The 20800-nt window shown below is 43.3% G+C and overlaps 1 protein-coding gene across 3 annotated transcripts in view; it reads right to left on the bottom strand.

Moving 5' to 3' along the window:
• Window positions 1-20800, bottom strand: part of CTNND2 (catenin delta 2) — a 941962-nt gene that overhangs the window by 200306 nt on the left and 720856 nt on the right. For all 3 annotated transcript variants that reach the window (XM_047878029.1, XM_047878014.1, XM_047878024.1), the window contains one exon: window positions 18087-18300. In XM_047878029.1, the coding sequence (XP_047733985.1) occupies window positions 18087-18300 (214 nt within the window). The remainder of the gene's footprint in view (window positions 1-18086; window positions 18301-20800) is intronic.

Raw genomic sequence — 20800 nt, 5'->3', positions numbered from 1 at the left:
AAGAAAACATAGTAATTTCTCGGCCATCGGCCAATAGAAACATTTTTCTAGATATGTCTCCTCAGGCAAAGGAAACAAAAGCAAAAATAAACTATTGGGACTACACCAAATAATAAGGTTTCACATAGCAATGGAAGCCATCAACAGGACAGCAAGGAAACTTACTGAATGGGAGAAGATATGTGCAATGACATATCCAATAAGAGGTTAATATCCAGAACATATAAAGAACTTATACAGCTCAACACCCAGAAAACAATCTGATTTTTTAAAATGTGCAGAAGACTTGAATAGACATCTTTCCCCAAGAAGATATACAAATGGCCGACCAGTAAAAAGATGCTCAACGTCACTCATCATCAGGGAAATGCAAATCAAAACCACAATGAGATACTAGCTCAGACCTACCGAAATGGCTAGAATCAAAACTACAAGAAATAATAAGTGTTGGCAAGGATGTGGAGAAAAAGGGACCCTCACGTGCTGTCTGTGGGAATGCAAGTTGGTGCAGCCACTATGGAAAACAGTACAGACGTTTCTTAAAAAGAATTAAAAACAGAATTACCACACAATCCAAAAATTCCACTATTGGGTATTTACCCAAAGAATACAAAAACCCTACTTCAAAAAGATATATACACCTCTATGTTTACTGCATCATTATTTACAATATCCAAGATATGGAAGCAACCCAAGTGTCCATCCATGGGTGGATGGGTAAAGATGTGATATGTGTGTGTTTGTGTATGTGGGTGTGTAGGTATGTGAGTGTGTACATACAACATACACAAAATGGAATATTACTTGGTCATAAAAAAGAATGAAACCTTGACATCTGCAACAACATGGATGGACCTGGATGGCGTAATGCTAAATGAAGTAAGTCAGAGGGGTGCCTGGGTCGCTCAGTTGGTTGGGCGTCCGACTTTGGCTTGGGTCGTGATCTCACGGTCTGTGAGTTGAAGTCCCACATCGGGCTCTGGGCTGACGGCTCAGAGCCTGGAGCCTGCTTTGGATTCTGTGTCTCCCTCTCTCTCTGCCCCTCCCCTGCTCACGCTCTGTCTCTCTCTCTCTCTCTCAAAAATAAACATTGAAAAAAATTAAAAAAAAAAAGAAGTCAGAGAAAGACAAATGCAAGATGATTTCCCTCATATAAGGAATTTAAGAAAAGAAAGAAAGAAAGAAAGAAAGAAAGAAAGAAAGAAAGAAAAAAGAAAACCCCAGGCTCTTAAATACAGAGAACTGATGGTTTTCGGGGGGGGGGGGAGGGATGGGTGAACTAGGAGACGGAGGTCAAAAGTACACTTATTCTGAGCAGCACTAAGTAAAGCTGAGAAATGCTGTACACTTGAAACTAATAGAACACTTCATGTTAATTATACATCAGTAAAAACTAACAAAACTAAAAAAAAAATATTAACCGTCTGCTCCACCCGGGCTATAAAATCACTTAAAGGGCAAACAAAACTGAAACAAAACAAATACCATGACCGCTAATATCTAAGGCTTCTTCTTGTTAATAAAAGTGTTTTCTGACCGCTTTGGAATCCGTATTTCTCAGTCTTAGACTTCTGAGCATATTCCTGCCTCTCGCTAACTCTCGATGGAAAGAATTCTGAGTGAAGAGTAAAACATGGAAGACAATGTCTCCTCATCTGAAAACAAATCTTTTAACATAAAACGTGAGGAATGGAAGTAGCCTTCTTACTGCTGACACTTACGAACGTAAAATGTGGTTAACTATGAAATACATCTGGAAAGCAGATTAGAGTACGTATTCATTTTTCAATGAAGTAACCACAAAGACGGGCTTCAGAAACTCTATTTGTGAACAGACCAGGTATGCCACTTGACAATGGAGTTGAGTTTATGAATGAAAATCCATTTTCTCAAAAAAACAAAAATCCAACATGCATGAAAGCTACACCGAGTGTAGGGCAAATGGCTCTTTTTCCTAATGTGTATCTTTAGTTTAAGTACTAAATGTGTTTGTTATGGGACGGCTTCATGTGAGGTGCTGAATACCGTTATGCCTGAGTTTCTACATTTCCAAAGTGTCTGCAAGAAATCTCCAAACTTTTCAGTCGGACAGCTGTCATTTGTACCCCAAATGAATTCTTGCTCACTATGGTGAATTAATACCGTGTGATCCCGGGAGCATTTCTAGTAATATTTGTGTGAGGCAAATCAAGTCACATAGGGAATTATTTCTTTAAACATTTTTCAGTGTGTATTCATTGATTTATTTAGTTTTGAGAGCCAGAGAGAGAGACAGGGCTCGAGCAGGGTACGGACAGAGTCAGTGAGACAGAATCCGAAGCAGGCTCCAGGCTCTGAGCGGTCAGCACAGAGCCCAATGCGGGGCTTGAACCCACAAACCGCGACATCATGACCCGAGCTCAAGTTGGAGGCTTAACTCGCTGAGCCACCCAGGCGTCTCAGGTTATGTAAGAAGTATAAAGCGGGACACCCACGACTGCTTCCTCCCCTTCCCCAGAAGAGGCGCCTGGCTTCTTGGAGGGTGTTAGATTAAAAGGCAAATATGCATGGAGACAGAAGACCAGAACTGTCTGAAGCAGGCAGCATTCAAGGAAGGTAGCCACAGCATATATGCAGATGGCACCTACCCTCCATGGGAGTGGCATGTGGGATGCCCACACATGCACAGGAGTGACACAACTGAATTTATTCTTAGGAAAGGAGGAGCCCTTCTGTAAGTACTGGGTGTGTTTTCTGCTCTTGCTCTCATTATCTGAAAACCAAACTCCCGTCCATCTTTCAAACCCACGACAAACATTAATTTCTTCATTAAGCCTTTCCTGATCCCCTACAGTGAGAATTCCCTTTCCTCCCTGAAGCTTTTCCAGCCCTGTCTCAGTGCTTACTTTGTAGAACAGTTATCCACGTGGATGTACCCTCTCTCACACTTGATCGACAACTCCTTGGGGCTCGGACATAACCTGGCACACGCCGGAAAGAAAGGTGGACAGGAAGGCCAGCTGCCGAGGACAACTTCCCTATTTCTCTGGGATTACAAGTCTCCATGGTGCAGGTCCCTGAGTTAGGAAATCATTCCAAAGAGCTTCTTCTTCGGGGCTGTCCCTCGGGAGGGTGCCTCGGTGATGGCACACAGCTTCCGTGAAGGCAAATACGCCACCGATCCTGACGGGCAGCCCACCGGGAGAGTGAGTCACTACGGGAACGGTTGAGCGCATGCAGACAAAACGGTGGCTCCTCCCCTGCCAGGTGGAGTCTCATCCTTCGAGGGACAACCAGGAAGGAGGCTGATTTTGCACATTTCATTGGGAATAACAAATAAAAACATCTGTTGAAAAGGAAACCAGGTGTTGGGCAGGAGATGTGCACATTCTTTAATTCTCCCCTTTCCTCCAGGATCCGGTGGGGATTTCGACGTTGTGTTCATTAACACTAGTTAATGTAATTTTTGTGATAATTGTAGAGCAAATAGAGCAAACTCTCAAATATAATTAGGGAAAAGTGTTTCTAATTAACTTGTAACTCGTGAGTCGCAAAGTAGAGCCACAAATCAGTTATGCATTGTCACACCGAACAAGTAAAATACACTGTACATTTCCATCCGGGCAAATAAACAAAACGAAACGCCCTTGGCAATCCTTTCCCGTGAACCTTTACAACGTCTCAGCATTGCTCTGGAACGTAATTGTAGGTAAGCACAGGTGTGTTTCATACCATCGGCACCGGCGATCCTAGGGGTGAGCAAGGAAGGCAACCTCACGCAGTCTGGGGACATCCAACATTTACCTCGAGAGCATGCCGAACGGTGCGCTCGGATGGGTGTGCAGAGGTTCTAATGAAACCCTCACGGGTTCTGTAGGGAAACGGAGACCGTGGGAGTTGCAAGCCCCGTCCCGGTCAACAGCACCCTCGGTGACAGCTGCTTCCCTACCGCTGGCTGTCAGTTAGGGGACGGACTGTCACAAGGGACCGCTGCTGCCTTTGTTAGAAGTGCCCTCACTTTCTTCTCTCTCACGTGAGCAGGCACACTGAAAGAAGAGGTAACTTCAAATTCATTCTAATTTGCAGAAACGAGAAACGAGCCGAACATTTTCTTTGGATAATGGAGTTATTACTCCTTGCAACAGGTTGTTCTGGCATCTCTCAAGACATACCTGTGCCTCCCACGCCCCCATCCCTCTGCTGCTCGCTGTGGTAACTGCTGGCCTGGAGAGAGCAGAAAGTGATGTTCCTCAAACGTGCACGATCATGACAACTTCCAGAGGGTCTTGTGAAAATACGGATTCCCAGGCTATTACCATAGAGATCTGGGGCCCAGAAATCTTCATTTGATTGGGGGAATTGGGAGATCATTGGTAGAGTATAAAGAGAACAGGCTTCGGGAACAGAGGGTCAGGGAATGTATTGCGTGCCAGCTGGGACATTGAGCAAGCTCCTTTAAGCCCGTCCTCTGGGGACCTCTGGGCATATTCAAGGCACCCAGCATGATGACTGGTAAGTGGCGGGTGTTCAGGAATGTTTATTCTGTCTTGAAACATAAGAATGCAAAGAATACCGGGCTTTTCAGGTTAGGCACATCGGGGAGCAATGAGAATGTAAAACACAGGAAATAACGTAACATATCAGCTCCGGAAACACCTACCAGTATCCTCCTCTGTGGCATATGTAATAAAGAAGGGTTCTAATACTGATTTCTACAGTCAACAAGTCTATATTTTACCATAACATAAACCAGAACTCCTTAACAAACACTTTCTATCAAAATGTCTTGCTCACTGGAACACTTCCATCTAAGCTAACATACACCATCATTTGGAGCTTTTCATTTCTTGAAGCGAAGCTTCATTCTAAGTAATAAATTTCCATTACTTTCTAATCTCCTTAGCGTGCTCCATTTTTCATCATAGCGCTTCTTGAAATGACAGGTTTATTGTCTGTCTTGTCCACCACAACACAAGCCCTCTGAGAGCAGGGCTCTGAATTTTAAGTCTGCAACATTCCACAACAGTTCTGTTAGTGGATATTAAAATCACACTCAAAGTTTTGATATATTCTACTTCTTTACATGTAAATGAACGGAAACCCAAGACCCCCTCCAGCTATGCCTTTTATTTCTGCCTTCCTCCGCCTAGCTCCCTGAACACCAGCATCGCCATCTTGGCCATTAGGAAGAGGGCCATGCCCCAGGGATGGCCTATGGCTAGAAGGTACCTGGGTATTCACCAAACACCTGTATCCAGAGGGCCTACGCCTCACTGCCACCCAGTACATGCTCAACAAACATGTGTCTAACGAATGAATGAATTAGACTCATAGCCTACAGACTGGCTTCAATCTCTAGAATTAAGAATGGGGTGAGCAGGAAGGTAATGGTGTGAATTTTCCCACTTGGTTAGATGTGGCCTGGCTGGGGAGGAAATTAGGAATCAGAACTAGTGCTGTGTGGAGGGTTGTAAGTTTTGCTGTTCGCATTTGGTTATCACCGGGCTATCTGCTATACAGAGATAACCCTAAAATGGTAAAAATGACAATTTAGAGGAGGCAAGAGCAGACATCTCTCTAAAGAATGCGTGAGCTATGTAGCGGATTAGGAAATGAGTTGGGGGCAAGTGGCAGACCAACCACAAACACCTGTCTCTTCTTCCCTTCGATGGAGTGCTGCGGAATTCTTCAGGCCTGCTGTTTCCTTCCTGTGGATGGAGCACGATTACTGGAGCACAGACCCTCACTCACTCTTCCCCTGGTAGGAGGAGGGACTTGTCCAAACAATGCATCAGTTGACTCAGCTTTGTCTGTCCTTCCTCCTCCTGGGAATGAGTGGCCAGAGGAAACTCTGGTTCCTCTAGTCTCCGCAGGATATGTCCCGGGGGGCTGTCAGAGGAACAGGAAGGCTTCCCTGACCCAGCTGCTGCCTGTGCAATAGTGGATACGTCTGCCTAATTCTGGGCTTCATTATTAGCAAACCCGCTTGGTAAACAGGCCTAGAACCTGGCTTCCAATCTGACTTCTAAGAGTAATGATTTGATAATGTGGCTTCCTTCTTCATTTTGTTCAGAAGTTGGTGTGGAAAAGAGGGTAAAAGCGGGTGTAGCAGAGGGTTGTATAAACTATGGCCTGAGGGCTAGCTATTTGCCTTTATACATAAAGTTTTATTGAAACATAGCTACATCCAATTTTTTATGTACTGTCTATAGCTGTTTTCACCCAACAAAGGTAGAATTGAGTAGTTGTAACAGAGACGTTATAGCCGATGAGCTAAAATAGTCATCATCTGGCCTTTTACAGATAAGGTTTGCCAATTCCTGTTCTGGAATCTAGAGGAACGCTAGAAAGGCATGCTGCTGCCAGAGCCATGCTTTCATGTTTGAAAGCAAAGGAAAAGTAAAGGAAGGCAGGACTCAATTCTAGCCAACACTGCCGTCCCTAACACGCTAAAAAGAGAGTCCAAATGCAGAAGCAAGTTCAACAGATGGAAACTTAACTGAACCTTCCTGGAAATTGCAGCAGAGGAGGAGAGGCATCCAGTGAGAGCAGCCGAAAGACGTGACGGCAGGCCTGGATCCCGGGGCCTGGAACAGGGACAAGCGGGCACAGAGCGGAGGTGCCCCCGGATGCCCGAGTTTCTGTTGATGGAGACTCTGCAGGTTTTGTAGGGATAGACAATGTCAGGGTTCCACAGGGCAGCTCGGGGAAATAGCCCTGGTGGCAGAGGACTGACATGTGGCAGTGGAGGTGTGCCACACAGTGATCACACTCTGTGTGGCACTACACAGCCAAGAAACCCAACCTCCAAAGAGGAAATTAAAAATCGAAGGTGTCAAATCTGCAGGAAGGGAATGAAGTCACTTCAGTAAGACCCGGTGTGGCGTGGGGTGGCGGCGGGGGGCGAGAGGGGCGGTTGTGCTGTGTCAGCCTAGCTGAGATGGAACGATGCCTCCCAGAATTCCCTTTCCTCCTAGTTTCCAGGGTAATGATGTCCACAGGAGAAATCTGCAGGCAACCTGGCAGGTGCCAGGGAAGCAGCAGGTGCTGAACTCTGACGGCTGTAGGCCCAGGGCACCAAGCTTTGCCGTGGCCTGTGTGCACTTTCATGGCCTTGCCTTCTGGGTGTGGGGCCACGGCCAGCGGCAAAGCTGCTGTTCTCACTACTTCTCCTTCTTCAGCTCTCCGTGTCCTGCAGCAGGCATGCGTGGAACGCCGTGGCCAAAGGAGCCAGGTTTTGTGTTTTTCTCATGAGGCCAATATTCAGCCAACGGGAGGCAGAAGAGGGTGCCTCTCTACCCTCACAGGTGCCAGTTGGTCTTCCTGAGCTTCCCTTCTTCATATCGAGCTTGTCATCCTGATCTCTACCTCCTGACCCACGTCAACTTCACATTCAGCACCAAACACAGCCTTCCTCAGACGTCTTAACTAGCTCCTACATTGTACCAAGTCTCACCCAGATAATAAATCCCTTTACTGTATCACCTACACTGCTCATGCTTTTCCGGTCAAATCACAGCTGAGATGCCTAGTGTTGGGGTGGCTTCCACTGCCAATATCTAAATGTTGCAAGAGGGCAGCAATGTTTCCAATTTCATGGAAGGATTAATCTTCCCTTCAACCAGTAAATGCGTGACACCAAAATCTACCTTTTGCTTGGATTTTGTCCCCTGATTCAATTTAAGCTCACCGATGGTGGACCCTGGAAGTCAGGCACCACCAGACTGGCTTCTCCTGACTGACTACATCCAAAAAGATCTCTAATTACTCATCTTCCCTCAAATACTGTGGTTGGCAGAACAATGGTCCTCCAAAAATTTCCATGCCCTAATCCCCATTAGCTATGAATATGTTTCCTTTTATTGAAAATGTGATTAATTTAAGACGGGCAGATTATCTTAGAGATTCACTCCTGGCGGCAGTCAGAGGGAAATGTGCCTACAGAAGACTTCTCAGAGATGTGGTGCTGCTGGCTCTGACAACAGGGGAAGTGGGTCTCCAGTCAACAAGGGAAGTGGGTCTCCAGCCAACAGGGGAAGTGGGTATTCAGTCAACAGGGGAAGTGGGTCTCAGTCAACAGGGGAAGTGGGTCTCCAGTCAACAAGGGAAGTGGGTTTCCAGCCAACAGGGGAAGTGGGTATCCAGTCCAGGAATGTGGGCAGCTCCAGTAGCCAGAAAAGGCAACAACCTACCCTAAAGTTTCCAGAAAGGAACACAGCCCTGTTGACATCCTGATTTTAGCACGGTGAGACTTATGTTGGACTTCTAACCTCCAGAACTGGAAGATAATAAACTGCATTGTTTTCAGTGGCTAGGTTTGTGGAAATATGTTGTAGCAGCAAAATGTAACAGATACAGACTTCACTGGGTACCTGTCATGGCCTTGTCTGGGGCTGCTATTGGGGTACACACCTGTGTTGGGATAACTGCTCTCAGGGCTTAGCATGGCTCCTTTTCTAAAGATGACGCATCATGGGCCAGCGTTCACACCCCTGGAGAGTCATGGGTAGGATTTCACACTGGAACAATGCATCTTTGAGGCCCTTAAAGTATATCAACAATTCCTGCGTGAGGTAGCTCTGAGCTACCTAAAGAGGGATGGAGGGACAGTGAAGACTTCTGGCAGAGGCTGCGAGGAATTGAAAGGTTGGGGAGGATGATTTTTATACTTTAGTTAGCTTAAGAATTGTAGACTTTGAACTTTAACACACAATGGCAAGAGATATTGATTTTTAGGTTTTAATTCCTTTGAACTTTAATGTCTTTGGACTCCAACATAAAAGTGGATTGAAACTTTGATTTTTAATTTCTCCTTGGGAATTTGATATTTGGAGGGGTTTATATTAAAATTCGAAGCATCTCTGCATTGCTGGCATTTCATTATTGGAACGTCTCTATTCATTTTTATCTTTGTGATGCTGTTTAATCTTATGGAAGAACCTCCGATATGCTATGTTAGACAACATGGTGGACATTATTTGGGATAAGAAATAAGTGTGGGATTTAATTTTACACTTTGGGAACACAGTGACCCTGGATTTGATTTAAATGATGTGCTACCCGCATCCATTTCAGTGCCTTTTAATATAATATATAAAATGCCCACCAGGAGTCCCAGGTTATCACCAAAAAACCCAGGAAGATAGAGGAAAGGCTACCTTGAAAAATGCTTAGCTCCTGCTTTGGAGAGATGAGCCATGCCTCTAGGTGATCACAGCCAATAGGATTAGAAAAAAACAGGTTGGAGGATGCTAGTGGGGAAAATGCTTCCCCTCTATTCCGGTGTCTCTTTCCATGAAGGGTATTTAGTTAATGTTACACCCTAGACTTTTTCGGCAATAGTAAACTCTCTTGGCTAACAGACCTAAAGAAATGCTTCCACGTTGGCTTCTATCAGCAATAGAGACAATACTTAGTAATATTCACACTTTGTCTTATCTATGGAACTGTTCAGAATTCATGCAGGCAAGAGATTATTAATAGGGACATAATGGAATAAAGAAGAGAATGGAAGGAGTAACCCAGCAGATGAGACATTTTATCATGTTTCTGTAAGATGCAAACCAGATGGAGGGGAGTTGGCTGATGAAGTTGCAATGGAAGCCAGCACAGCCCAGGATGAACACAGAGGGGACTCCATGCCAATGATCCAATGTGGTGACTGCCTGTCCTGGTGGAACCTAGGGAAGATTCATGCTCAGAGAAGGCAGGCACAGGGAATGTAGAAATGAGAAGGGAGGGTACCCAAGGGTGACTGATGCAAAGGAAGCAGCTGCCCACCCTCTCATTATCCATTCCTGCCTGGGTGCAGAGAACACCTCGCCCCCACACTGTCCACTCCTACCCAGGTGGAAAAAATACCCGGCAGCCAGAAAATTGCTGGCCCCTCCCTAAAGGGCAGACAAATAAACAACTCAGAAGAATATTCTCCAAAGAGATTGACTGCACGGGAAGAAAATGGAAAAGCTAATGTGGATATCTGAGCCTTAGCGAAAAGCTCTCCTCATCAAGATCCTTAAAGGATTCCCCATCACAACAGCTCATGCTTACCTGCTCACCTGAAGTCAAGTTCACAGTTAACAAGCTTCATGGGTAAGCACAGAGCTCAAACTCTCTACTCTTTCTGTCTTAAAAATGAACAAAGAATTCATCGTTTTTCTATGGTTGAGTAATATTCCATTGTGTGTGTGTGTGTGTGTGTGTGTGTGTGTGTGTATACCAAATCTTTACCTGTTCATCAGTTGATTGGCACTTGGACTGTTTACATAATTTGAAAGTTCACTGTGTAGTTCACTGTGTCATTGTGTCACTGTGTCACTGTGTCAAAGTTCACTGTATCATTCAGGTAGCATCTTTCCTTAAAATACATGGTTTTATAAATTTATGTGTAGAAGCATATGGAAATAGCCGTGTCCTCAATTGCTTGAAACTACACTGTGTATAAACCTTTATTAAAGTGACATCTTCTTTCATCAAAAAAAATGGGTAGACAACTGGTCTCTATGCATTTAAAGTAAGTGTGCAAAATCAATGAGAAGACCCCCATAAAAACAAATAGAAAGAAATGACAACAGAGAAAAGTCAGATGATTCATGATGAACAGAAAACAAACCTTAGTTCAAAATAATATCCTGATTAAAATTCCAGAATTGTTTACATTCATAGAATAAGTACAGAGGTTATAAAAAACACAAAGGGGAGTTCTTAAGATTGAAATAAGAACACTGTTAATACCACTAATAGTATCTCCGTATATCCCTGCAAAAAACTCCCTCATGGGTAGGTTGAGAGTAATGTGGGATAGATTACTGGGAAGAGATCTCTCACCATGTATGATAAAAAGAAAAAGGGTTCCAAATTATGTCAGCAAATATAAGAGAGAGGAAAAGTCCAAGAGGTCCAAAATCTGACTATCAATAATCCTAAAAAGAGAGGATAGAGAAAATGAATACATTAAAAAAAAATAAAAGATAGTTTTCTGGCACTGTAGATCATGACTCTTTAAACTGAAAATGTCTAATATCAGTGAATTTTTAAAAAGGCAAATACCTAGATACATCACCACAGACTTTTATGTCTCAAGGATAAAATTACATCATAGAAAATATTCCTGAGAAAAATAATTTCTATCCCTCCATATCTAATAAATGTCAATCATGTATGAGGATTTAGTGACATTTTCAGAATTTCATCATCTAAGCACCTTAATTAATTAATATTTGGAAGTTATAAAAGAATAAACCAAGAAAGAGGAGGGCCTGGGATCTAGGAGATAGACATTCCAAACCTGGAGAGCAATACAGCAGTTCTAGAGAGCAGTCATCTAATTCTGCCCCCAAAATAGAGGGTTCTGTTCATGAGCTCTCTGGAAAACCAGGGAATTAATGATGATAGAAATCATGGACAAAGTTGAGTTGGTGGGCATTATAGATGATGAAGGATCTGTTAGATATGATGCCAGAAATGTACTCCTTTGACAAGGATCATTACTTTGGACCCATTGGGAAAGAAATGTGATGCCGGTACCACATGGATCTGCTCTTCCATCATAATGCAAAGGCTAATCTCTGGCTTTCAACTTTTGAATCAAGCTATAGAAAACCTTGGAAGACTGACTATGGTGACAGAATAGATTGCAAATACATCCAACCTTGACAATGTCAAAGTCAAGTACGGTGACAGAGGTTGTGAAGAAGGGTGAGGACAGAAGAGTACTATTATTTTTATCTTATAACATGGGTGATGAGACCATGTCCTTATTATACAGAAGAAATAGAGGCTTAACCTTGAAGTTACTGACTGAATGTACGGAGGAACCAAAAATAATGGGAAAGGAAAAGGCATGAGTGGTGAAAATGTGAAAAATCCTTCTCTACCATACTAGAAAGTCAGTAATGAAAAGACTATGCTCATTGAATTATACAGAGTGAAATAAGCATATTATTTAAAGACATGGAATAAACAGGAGAAAACTAAAAGACAAAGCAGAGGCTAAGGCTGAAAGCCTCTGAGAGGCTGCGAGTGTCCAAAACCAGAGGACAGATGAGGCAGCTGGGGACTCTTGTTTTCATTATAAGCATTTTTATGCAATTTCATTTTTTGACCATATAGATCCATTACTTTGATTAAAAATACTAAAGTGCATTAAATTATCATCTTTGCCACTTCAGATCCTTCACAAGTAATTGTTTTAAAAAGATGCATTATGGGTGCCTGGGTGACTCAGTCGGTTGGTCAAGTGACTGACTCTTGGTTTCAGCTCAGGTCATGATCTCATGGTTCATGGGTTCAAGCCCCGCATCGGGCTCCGCACTGACAGCTGCAGAGCCTGCTTGGGATTCTCTGTCTCCCTCTCTCTCTGCCCCTTCTCCTCTCTCTCTCTCTCTCTCTCTCTCTCTCTCTCTCTCTCTCAAAAATAAATAAATAAACATGAAAAAAAAAGATGCATTATGGAATGAGGCCAACAGGGTCTTCTTTATTTTAAACCTGGCAACACTATTACCCCCTCATGGTTCTGCATTTATTTGCATGGTCTTCTTTCCTGGGCCAACACATGTGTTTGCTCACATCTGGGAAAAGATGAAAAACTCCCTTGATCTGGGTCTGTAATAGATTCCTAGGGCTGCCACCGCAGATCGAGTGGACTAAACAACCGAAACTTACATGGTCAGAGTTCTGGAGGCTGGAAGTCAAAGATGAAGATGTCACTGGCATTGGTTCCTTCCGAGGCTGTGAGGAGAATCTGCTCTGGGCCCCCCCTCCTGGGTCCTGGTGTTTTCGGGCCATCTGTGTGGTGCTCCTTGCCTCGCAAAAGCATTACCCCATCTCTGCCTTTATGTTCACATGACCCCTCCCTGTATGTGTCCGTGTCCAAATTTCTTCTCTTCGTAAGGACACCAGCTATATGAGATTAAGGAACCACCCTAATCTAGTATCCTAATTTAACTAATTACATCTGAGTCACACTTTGAAGGGCTAACGGTTAGGGCTTCCACATATGAACTTGGGGGTGGGGTGTACACAATTCAACTTCTAACCGACGCGGCTTGAAATCAACGGACCTAATGCTAGTCAGTAAAATAAACTGAGGCTTATCTCTTTCATTAGTTAAATCAGGATAGACTATTTGAGTATCTGAAACATAAGATGGAAGAAAACACAGCTCTTGGAGAAGCAGAACTCTTCAGGACACTTGCTTTCAACAGAAATAAAAGTTATTTATTAGGTTTTATGGTTTAATAAAAAGTGGCTTATCGTGATTTGTAAAGCATTCTGAAATCTTTAGTTGGGCATTTCAAAATGTAGGTTGATTATATCCATATCTAGAGAGAGAAAAATTATATTAGTCAAGCCCAAAGGACATGCAGAATTTGTAACCAAAGTTTATTTGGATATTTCCAGTAATTGCTAGCATATAATAGCTTCAACTGGATTTAAATAAAATTCTGATCATCTCATAGCAATTATTGCATAGGAAGAAAATTATTTATTGCAAGGCCTAATAGGCAGAGGCAGAATATATTCTGCTGTGGATAGACACTGCAGTGCAAACAAGCAGCTTTTTTTAAAGTATGTATGTCTATGTGTTCAATGTAAATGCATGTAAATAGCTCAATTTTAACATTTTATTATTGTTCAAACAGTTTGCCAAGGAATACTCAGTAAATAATTTAAAAGCTCTCCAAGAACATTTCTTTCTTCTAGTTTTTTATTGGTTATAATTTGGCACTCTAGATCCTTCTGGTTATAGGGCTTGGCTCTATCTAATCTAAAAATCTCGTTTAGAAACATGCTTTATTATTTTTTTAAAAAAAATCACCAACACTGTTCTTTCCAGTATTTGTTTATAAAACACCCCAGCTTGTAAATATCTAAAGAGGAATTCAAAGGCAACTTCACCCTCCCAGTGTATTCTAACACACACTGGTTTTCATGCATTTGCTAATATTCAGGGAGAGGAATGCAAGAGAAAAAGCTCCCTTGTACGGGCAGGGCTCCATCATGTACCATGTTGTTACTCCTTCTAGACTCGGAATTAGGCCTGCTGAAGAATTACAATGGAAGTAAAGGGCATAGTTGCTTCACTACTTAAATCACTATTCTATTAATTCATGTATGCACATCTAACCTAATTCCAAAAAGACTTTAAGGAAACTCCACACCCGAAAAACAAATAATCCAGTGGAGAAATGGGCAGAAAACATGAATAGACACTTGTCTAAAGAAGACATCCAGATGGCCAACAGGCACACGAAAAGATGCTCCATGTCACTCCTCATCAGGGAAACATAAATCAAAACCACACTGAGATACCACCTCACGCCGGTCAGAGTGGCTAAAATGAACAAATCAGGAGACTACAGATGTTGGCGAGGATGTGGAGAAACGGGAACCCTCTTGCACTGTTGGTGGGAATGCAAACTGGTGTAGCCGCTCTGGAAAAGTGTGGAGGTTCCTCAAAAATTAAAAATAGATCTACCCTATGACCCAGCAATAGCACTGCTAGGAATTTACCCAAGGGATACAGGAGTGCTGATGCATAGGGGCACTTGTACCCCAATGTTTATAACAGCACTTTCAACAATAGCCAAATTATGGAAAGAGTCTAAATGTCCATCAACTGATGAATAGATAAAGAAATTGTGGTTTATATACACAATGGAATACTATGTGGCAATGAGAAAGAATGAAGTCTGGCCTTTTGTAGCAACGTGGATGGAACTGGAGAGTGTGATGCTAAGTGAAATAAGTCATCCAGAGAAAGACAGATACCATATGTTTTCACTCTTATGGATCCTGAGAAACTTAACAGAAGACCATGGGGGGAGGGGAAGGAAGAAAAAAGTTAGAGAGGGAGGGAGCCAAACCGTAAGAGACTCTTAAAGACTGAGAACAATCTGAGGGTTGATGGGGGTGGAAGGAGGGGAGGGTGGGTGATGGGCATTGAGGAGGGCACCTGTTGGGATGAGCACTGGGTGTTGTATGGAAACCAATTTGACAATAAATTTCATATTAGAAAAAAAGGAGGGTCCTTGTGACAATGTGACAGCAGCAGTGAAGAGCAGCTTTTATTACTCCATCCTCCAGGGCCATCATGAGCCTTGGTGCTCATCTAATTAAGTTTCTAAAACGTGGACACATTTGTCAGAAACTTCCTTTTTAATATCTAGCAGCCAGCACTACATGGGTGGGAGAGTTCCCAACAGAGCCTCCAACCATCACAGTGGGCTTTGTCGTAAGCATGGCCATGCCGGTGTGGGTCTGCAGAACATCAGCCCCGCATGTGCAGATGTCCAAGGGTTAGCACACGCCTGATGGCCGCAGAAATTCCAAAGCATCTGAGAAATGAACAATAAGGATGAACGGAGACCGTGGGCTTAGTGTAGCAAAGCATTTGCCAGGCTTGCGGGGAGACAAGAGTCTCAGAGGAGGCATGGAAAGAGAAAGATAAGAAAAATGGACGATTTGATGTCCTCGAGGTTAAATCAGTTAGCTCTACTAAAATACTGGATTCCCAAAGTTCCCCAGGAGCCAACGGAATCCAAGCTTTCATAGCTCACCTTGGCAGATGAGTTCTGGGATGGTGCTGAAGATGAAAATGACCCTCTAAAGCTCTTTGAGGGATATTCATTTGAATCCTTTTACTTTGGTTCAGGCAGTAGAATCAGCTCTTGCTGGATCTGCATCATTGATGCTATGTCTAAACAGAAGTCAGCAGAACCTTGCCAGTTTCCAGGCACCCTCAGATTTCTGCCAGCATGGGGGTTCGGAAGGCTTTGTTATTACAGACTGGCCCGCAGCAGCAATTCCTTCCATGCTGGAATGTTCTTGCACATGCTTGCTTCTAACTTCTCTGTCTAGAGCAGTAGCTTTGCCAAGATGCTTATTGTTTTTCAAGAATATCTACCAGGGAAACCTCAGAAGCCATGGGCTTCAACCCATCAAAATGTTTTAACAACATGTTTTTCTTTGGGAAAAGTAAAACTCATGTATGAAGTTCAGCCATGCATGATAAGTCCGTGACTCTGGAATGGCAGAAAGTATCTACTGAAGTAGCAAGCACTGTCTTTCCGGAACTGTTCAGCCCCAGTGGCTTGGATGGAGTCATGACAGAAGACAGCATTTCTTTCAGGAGGGGAAGTGGAATTGAGTTTCAGCCCCCAGCACATGCTTATGAAGAAACACTGAGTCGTGACATGACAATGGGTACAAAGCTTTGCCAAGAAAGGAAACTTCTTGACATTCTGAAGAGGTTACCTGCCTCTGATGTTTACACACGAGGCTCACATAGAAATTTCCCATGTTGCCCAGATGCATAAAATGGGAGACATCCGGCATCTGTCAGAAGCAGTGTTTTGGAGTGGCTTCCAATATCAGAAGAGGCAGGAGCATGTTGCAGTGGACGATGTCATGGGACAGAGGGATGCTGTCATTTTCTTTCTGGTTTAAGCCATCAATCACCTCAGCCTTTTGCATGTGGCCGAATTTCCTTGGCAATGAGATAAGCCACCAAAGAGGGTTTGTGTTGGGGCAAATCCAAATTTCAGTAAAATCCAATTCTTTTGAAATCATGAAATGGACGCATAATGTGCACAGCACAAGGTGCTGCTTTAGTTCTATTGGCCTCGTGCTCCCATTGGCACGGCCTTCATGCCCAGAAGCGCCATGATGTTTTCCATCACACATATTGAGTCCTTTCTCTCAATATGAAAGTAGGGATGGGGGTTCATAACCATAATGGCAAGGCGCATTTTCAATTATTTAACTTACCCCAAAACGGTCCTACACATCGTATTATCTGATAATAATAGTTTTACCTTTAACGACCCATATTAGTTTGGTGTGAACCATCATTTTAATAGCACTGTAAACTTAACGACGATATTCTTCCATGAGGACAATTCTCCACTTAGAGAAATGAAAACAAAACAAAAAAAATGAAAACAAAACAAAAAAAGGAACTGGGGTCTAGTTCTATTTTAGCTAAGAGTGCAAAAGAAATGTAACAATAATCTTGAAGGGTATACCTTTAAGAAAATACGCTGAGGCTGAGAGTCTTGACCTCACATTGAACCAAAATTGATGCCTCTCAGCTTGGGTAATGTATTTTCTTAAATAAACAAGATCACATATACCTCATGAGCATAGCTACAAGGAAGTTTTAGAATCAAGACAGAAGGAAGATCAGTAGCATCACGGAGGATTAAGAGACCCTTTTCTTGAGTCAACTTTGCAATCCGTTTGCCAAACGCTTGCAGGGGAACTTTGATGAACCCAAACCGGAATATCGCCAACAATATGGGTCACCAAGAGGAGTAATCCGAAATCCCATCCTGAGGCCACTTCTGTTGTTAGCATTCCAACAAGTAAAACTGCACATTTCGGAGGTGAGGGATGAGAGTGATGGCATTCACACGGATTTTACTGCATTCACACGTATTCCAAGAAAGGTACTGCTAAATGCTTACAAGTTCTCACTCTTCAAATCCTCGTGGCTCTCTGAGGCGCTACTCTAGTGATCTACACTTTGCAAAGCTCAAAAGTTCTACGTTCACAGAAAGGCTTTCTCTCATGTTCACGTTCGAAAAATTCCCTAACATGTAATCCTATCACCTGGGAACGTGGACTAGGCATACATTTTTTTTTTCAAGAAAATAACTGTTAAGTACACTAAGACCTCTCTTGTTAAGTACACTAAGACCTCTCTTCCTAGCCACGTTATAAACAAGAATATCCACCTTCCTAACGGTCACTCACGTATTTTGTCCTTTTATCAATTTTTGTTAAATGCCATTTTATTGATGACCTATAGGTATTGTAAGATGCTGAACCACTTCCAAATCAAGGGACAGAACTGAAATATGGTCATAGAATTTTAGGAGGGTAATGGTTCCTGGATTCTAATGCTCTAATTTGGCTACTCCATGTGTGTGAAATTGGATGATCCGTGGAGTCCCTTGTTCCGCACATGCCTACTGGGACCTGCCCACGGTGTAAGCACTCTGAGAGGCCCTGCTCAACCATACTTGGTTAGCACTTTTGCTACCATGCTGGATAATGGTGATTTCATCTTGAGAGGCAGGCGTGCTGTTAACAAGGATGCTCACCTGTGACCAGCTCCCGGATCTCCAGGTCGGTGGTCTTGCGGAGTAACCTCACCAGTGCTGGGATGCCGCCGCAGTTTTTCAGGGCGATTTTGTTATCGTCATTGGCCTTCCCATACACCAAGTTTCTCAAGGCCCCACAGGCACTACGGTGGACCTCCGTCATCCGGTGATCCAGCAGGTCCACCAGGAGCTGGATGCCTCCTTGTCTCCTTATCTGCAAGAGCACAGGGAACAACTTTTGCCTTAGAGAGTCAGAAGCGGTCGTCACGTAAACTGAAACAGGTTTTTTCCCCCCGTGAAGCTGTTGCTACAATGCATTTCACTGAACTGAATTAAAGCCCACAAAGGAAAAAGCAAGCAAACCCGTGTTCTCCTTAGATGTGATTGCCTCACTTCGATGAATACCCCAGGGGTAAAACGTCAAACATACTTCCTTTTGAGTTCTAGGTTTTAAGAAAGGTGATTGTGACTTCATAATGGGTGGACATTTCTCTATAAAAATATGGCACATACTCATTGCATGAAGTAGACAGGAGGACGAAAGATGTTTCTCACTCCTGAGACTTAATTACATTTAACCTCTGTCTTAAGGGGCTGCGGGACTGATGTGCAAAATGTTAAAATTAGGCTTAATTGGAAAATTCTCTCAGCATTTCAAAGGAACCAGAAGCAAATGAGAAACCAGAACGGACACAAGGACTCTCATCTAAGAAGCTCGGGAAAGTAAGAAAGTCACAATTAGAGCCGGTCGGAACACCAAGACCAACGCATGTCATGCTTAACTCAGGTATTAGATTAATTAACAAAGTCACAGTAAATTCTGATGTTCTTGTTAGCCAACATAGTTTTGATTTTTTTAAAATAAGTACGTGGAAAAAAACACAACTCCTTGCAGTATGTTTCTAGATGAGTCTTCTCACTGTCCTTTAAGTTTTAGTCCGATTTTTAAATTAAGACTGAAACAAATGGGTTTGTTAACAGACAGACTGTCTCATGGAGTTTTCATTAGCAAAGCTGTATTTGAATATTTCTGCATTTATATGGAAGAAAGAACACAGCTCCTTCAGTAAGACTGTCTTCTTTTTTTGAATTCAACGTCCCTCGGGGATTGAAAAATTATGGTTTGGCACGAACAATTGTAATTTGGCACTTTCCCTATTCAGTTGTCTTATCACAGAAAACTCATTCATCCCACAGATGTGCCGAGCACATGGCTAAACCCCCACCCTTTCAAAGGTGTGAAAATGTGACTTTCTTTGTGAAGCTACTCCACCCACACTAGTTAAAACTGCACCCTGATCCGTACCCCTCCCCGATCCAGTTCCTGTTTTCCCTTAATCCGTTACGGAATTCTTCATATCCCTTGTCAGGTTCTAACTTTTTTATTATGTATCTTGTCCGGGACTGTCTGCTAGAATCTTGGTTCTTGGAGGGCCAGTCTGCTTTTTTTTTCCTTTTCTTTCTCAGTATTTATTTATGAAGGTTTTTTTTTTAAAAAAAAAAACAACGTTTATTTGTTATTTTTGAAAGACAGAGAGAGACAGAGCATGAGCTGAGGAAGGGCAGGCAGAAGAGGGGGAGACACAGAATCTGAAGCAGACTCCAGGTGCTGAGCTGTCAGCCCAGAGCCCAACGTGGGGCTTGAAGTGAGGAACCGCGAGATCATGACCTGAGCCGAAGTCGGAAGGTCAACTGACTGAGCCACCCAAGCACCCCAATATTGATTTATTTGTTTTGAGAGAAAGAGAGAGAGAGAGAGAGAGAGAGAGAGAGAGAGAGAGAGAGAGGGACAGACAGAGAGGAAGAGAGAGAATCCCAAGCAGGTTCCATGCTGCCAGCACAGACCCTGATGTGGGACTCGATCTCATTATCTGCGAGATCATGACCTGAGCTGAGATCAAGAGCTGGACACTTAACCAACTGAGCCACCCAGGTGCCCCAGGGCAAGTCTGTTTTTGTTCACTGAGGGATCTCTTACCCTACCCCAAGTGCAGTGCCAGGCACATAGCAGATGTTCAACAAATATCTGTCGAGTGAATGAGGAGGGAGACACTATTACCTGTGACAGCAGTGTTTCTCAGATTTGTTGGAACTTGACTTTTAGAAATGGAGTACTATCCCTCCATTTAAGGGGGGGGCGAATAAACAAAACGCTTTCTGTGTACAAATGTCTCCAGTGGCTACCGCAGCTCATTATACCAGCTTAGAGATGAAATGAGGGTATGCATCATTCACAGGAAGTGGGCCATCAGATGAATCCGAATATGCTGTAGGAATTACTTTCATCCACCAACAAAACGAAAACAGGAAAAGCTGCAATTCCCCCAGAACTCCTGGCCTCAAAGTCCCTAATCTGGGAAACGAATATGGTGTTTCACATATGTCATGTCTCGGCAGAGCAGGACCAGGGACCGAAGAGGGAAGGACATGGGACGGGGCTGTTAGGGAGGGCATTAGCTTCTGTGACGTTCCTGCACAGCTGGTGGTAGTAGGTAGAACCCAGGGAAAGTGGCCAAGCATGTCAGTGGGTCCACTAAAAACTCGAGAAGGAAGCAGCAAACAACTTTCCCCTGGTGTACGGTTTTACCAGTGCTTGCTTGGTGCCCACTCAAGAGAGATAAAGTTTGTAATCACTGTGACTATGTCCCGTACATGCATCTGGGTGACAGCCACACCCACTGTATCATAATATTTCAGAAAGGATATTCCATTTG

The sequence above is a fragment of the Prionailurus viverrinus genome, chromosome A1, assembly GCF_022837055.1.
Source record: "Prionailurus viverrinus isolate Anna chromosome A1, UM_Priviv_1.0, whole genome shotgun sequence".
Lineage (NCBI taxonomy): Eukaryota > Metazoa > Chordata > Mammalia > Carnivora > Felidae > Prionailurus > Prionailurus viverrinus.
The sequence above is the reverse complement of the archived record's forward strand: the minus strand, read 5'-3'. Positions and strand labels throughout refer to the sequence as shown.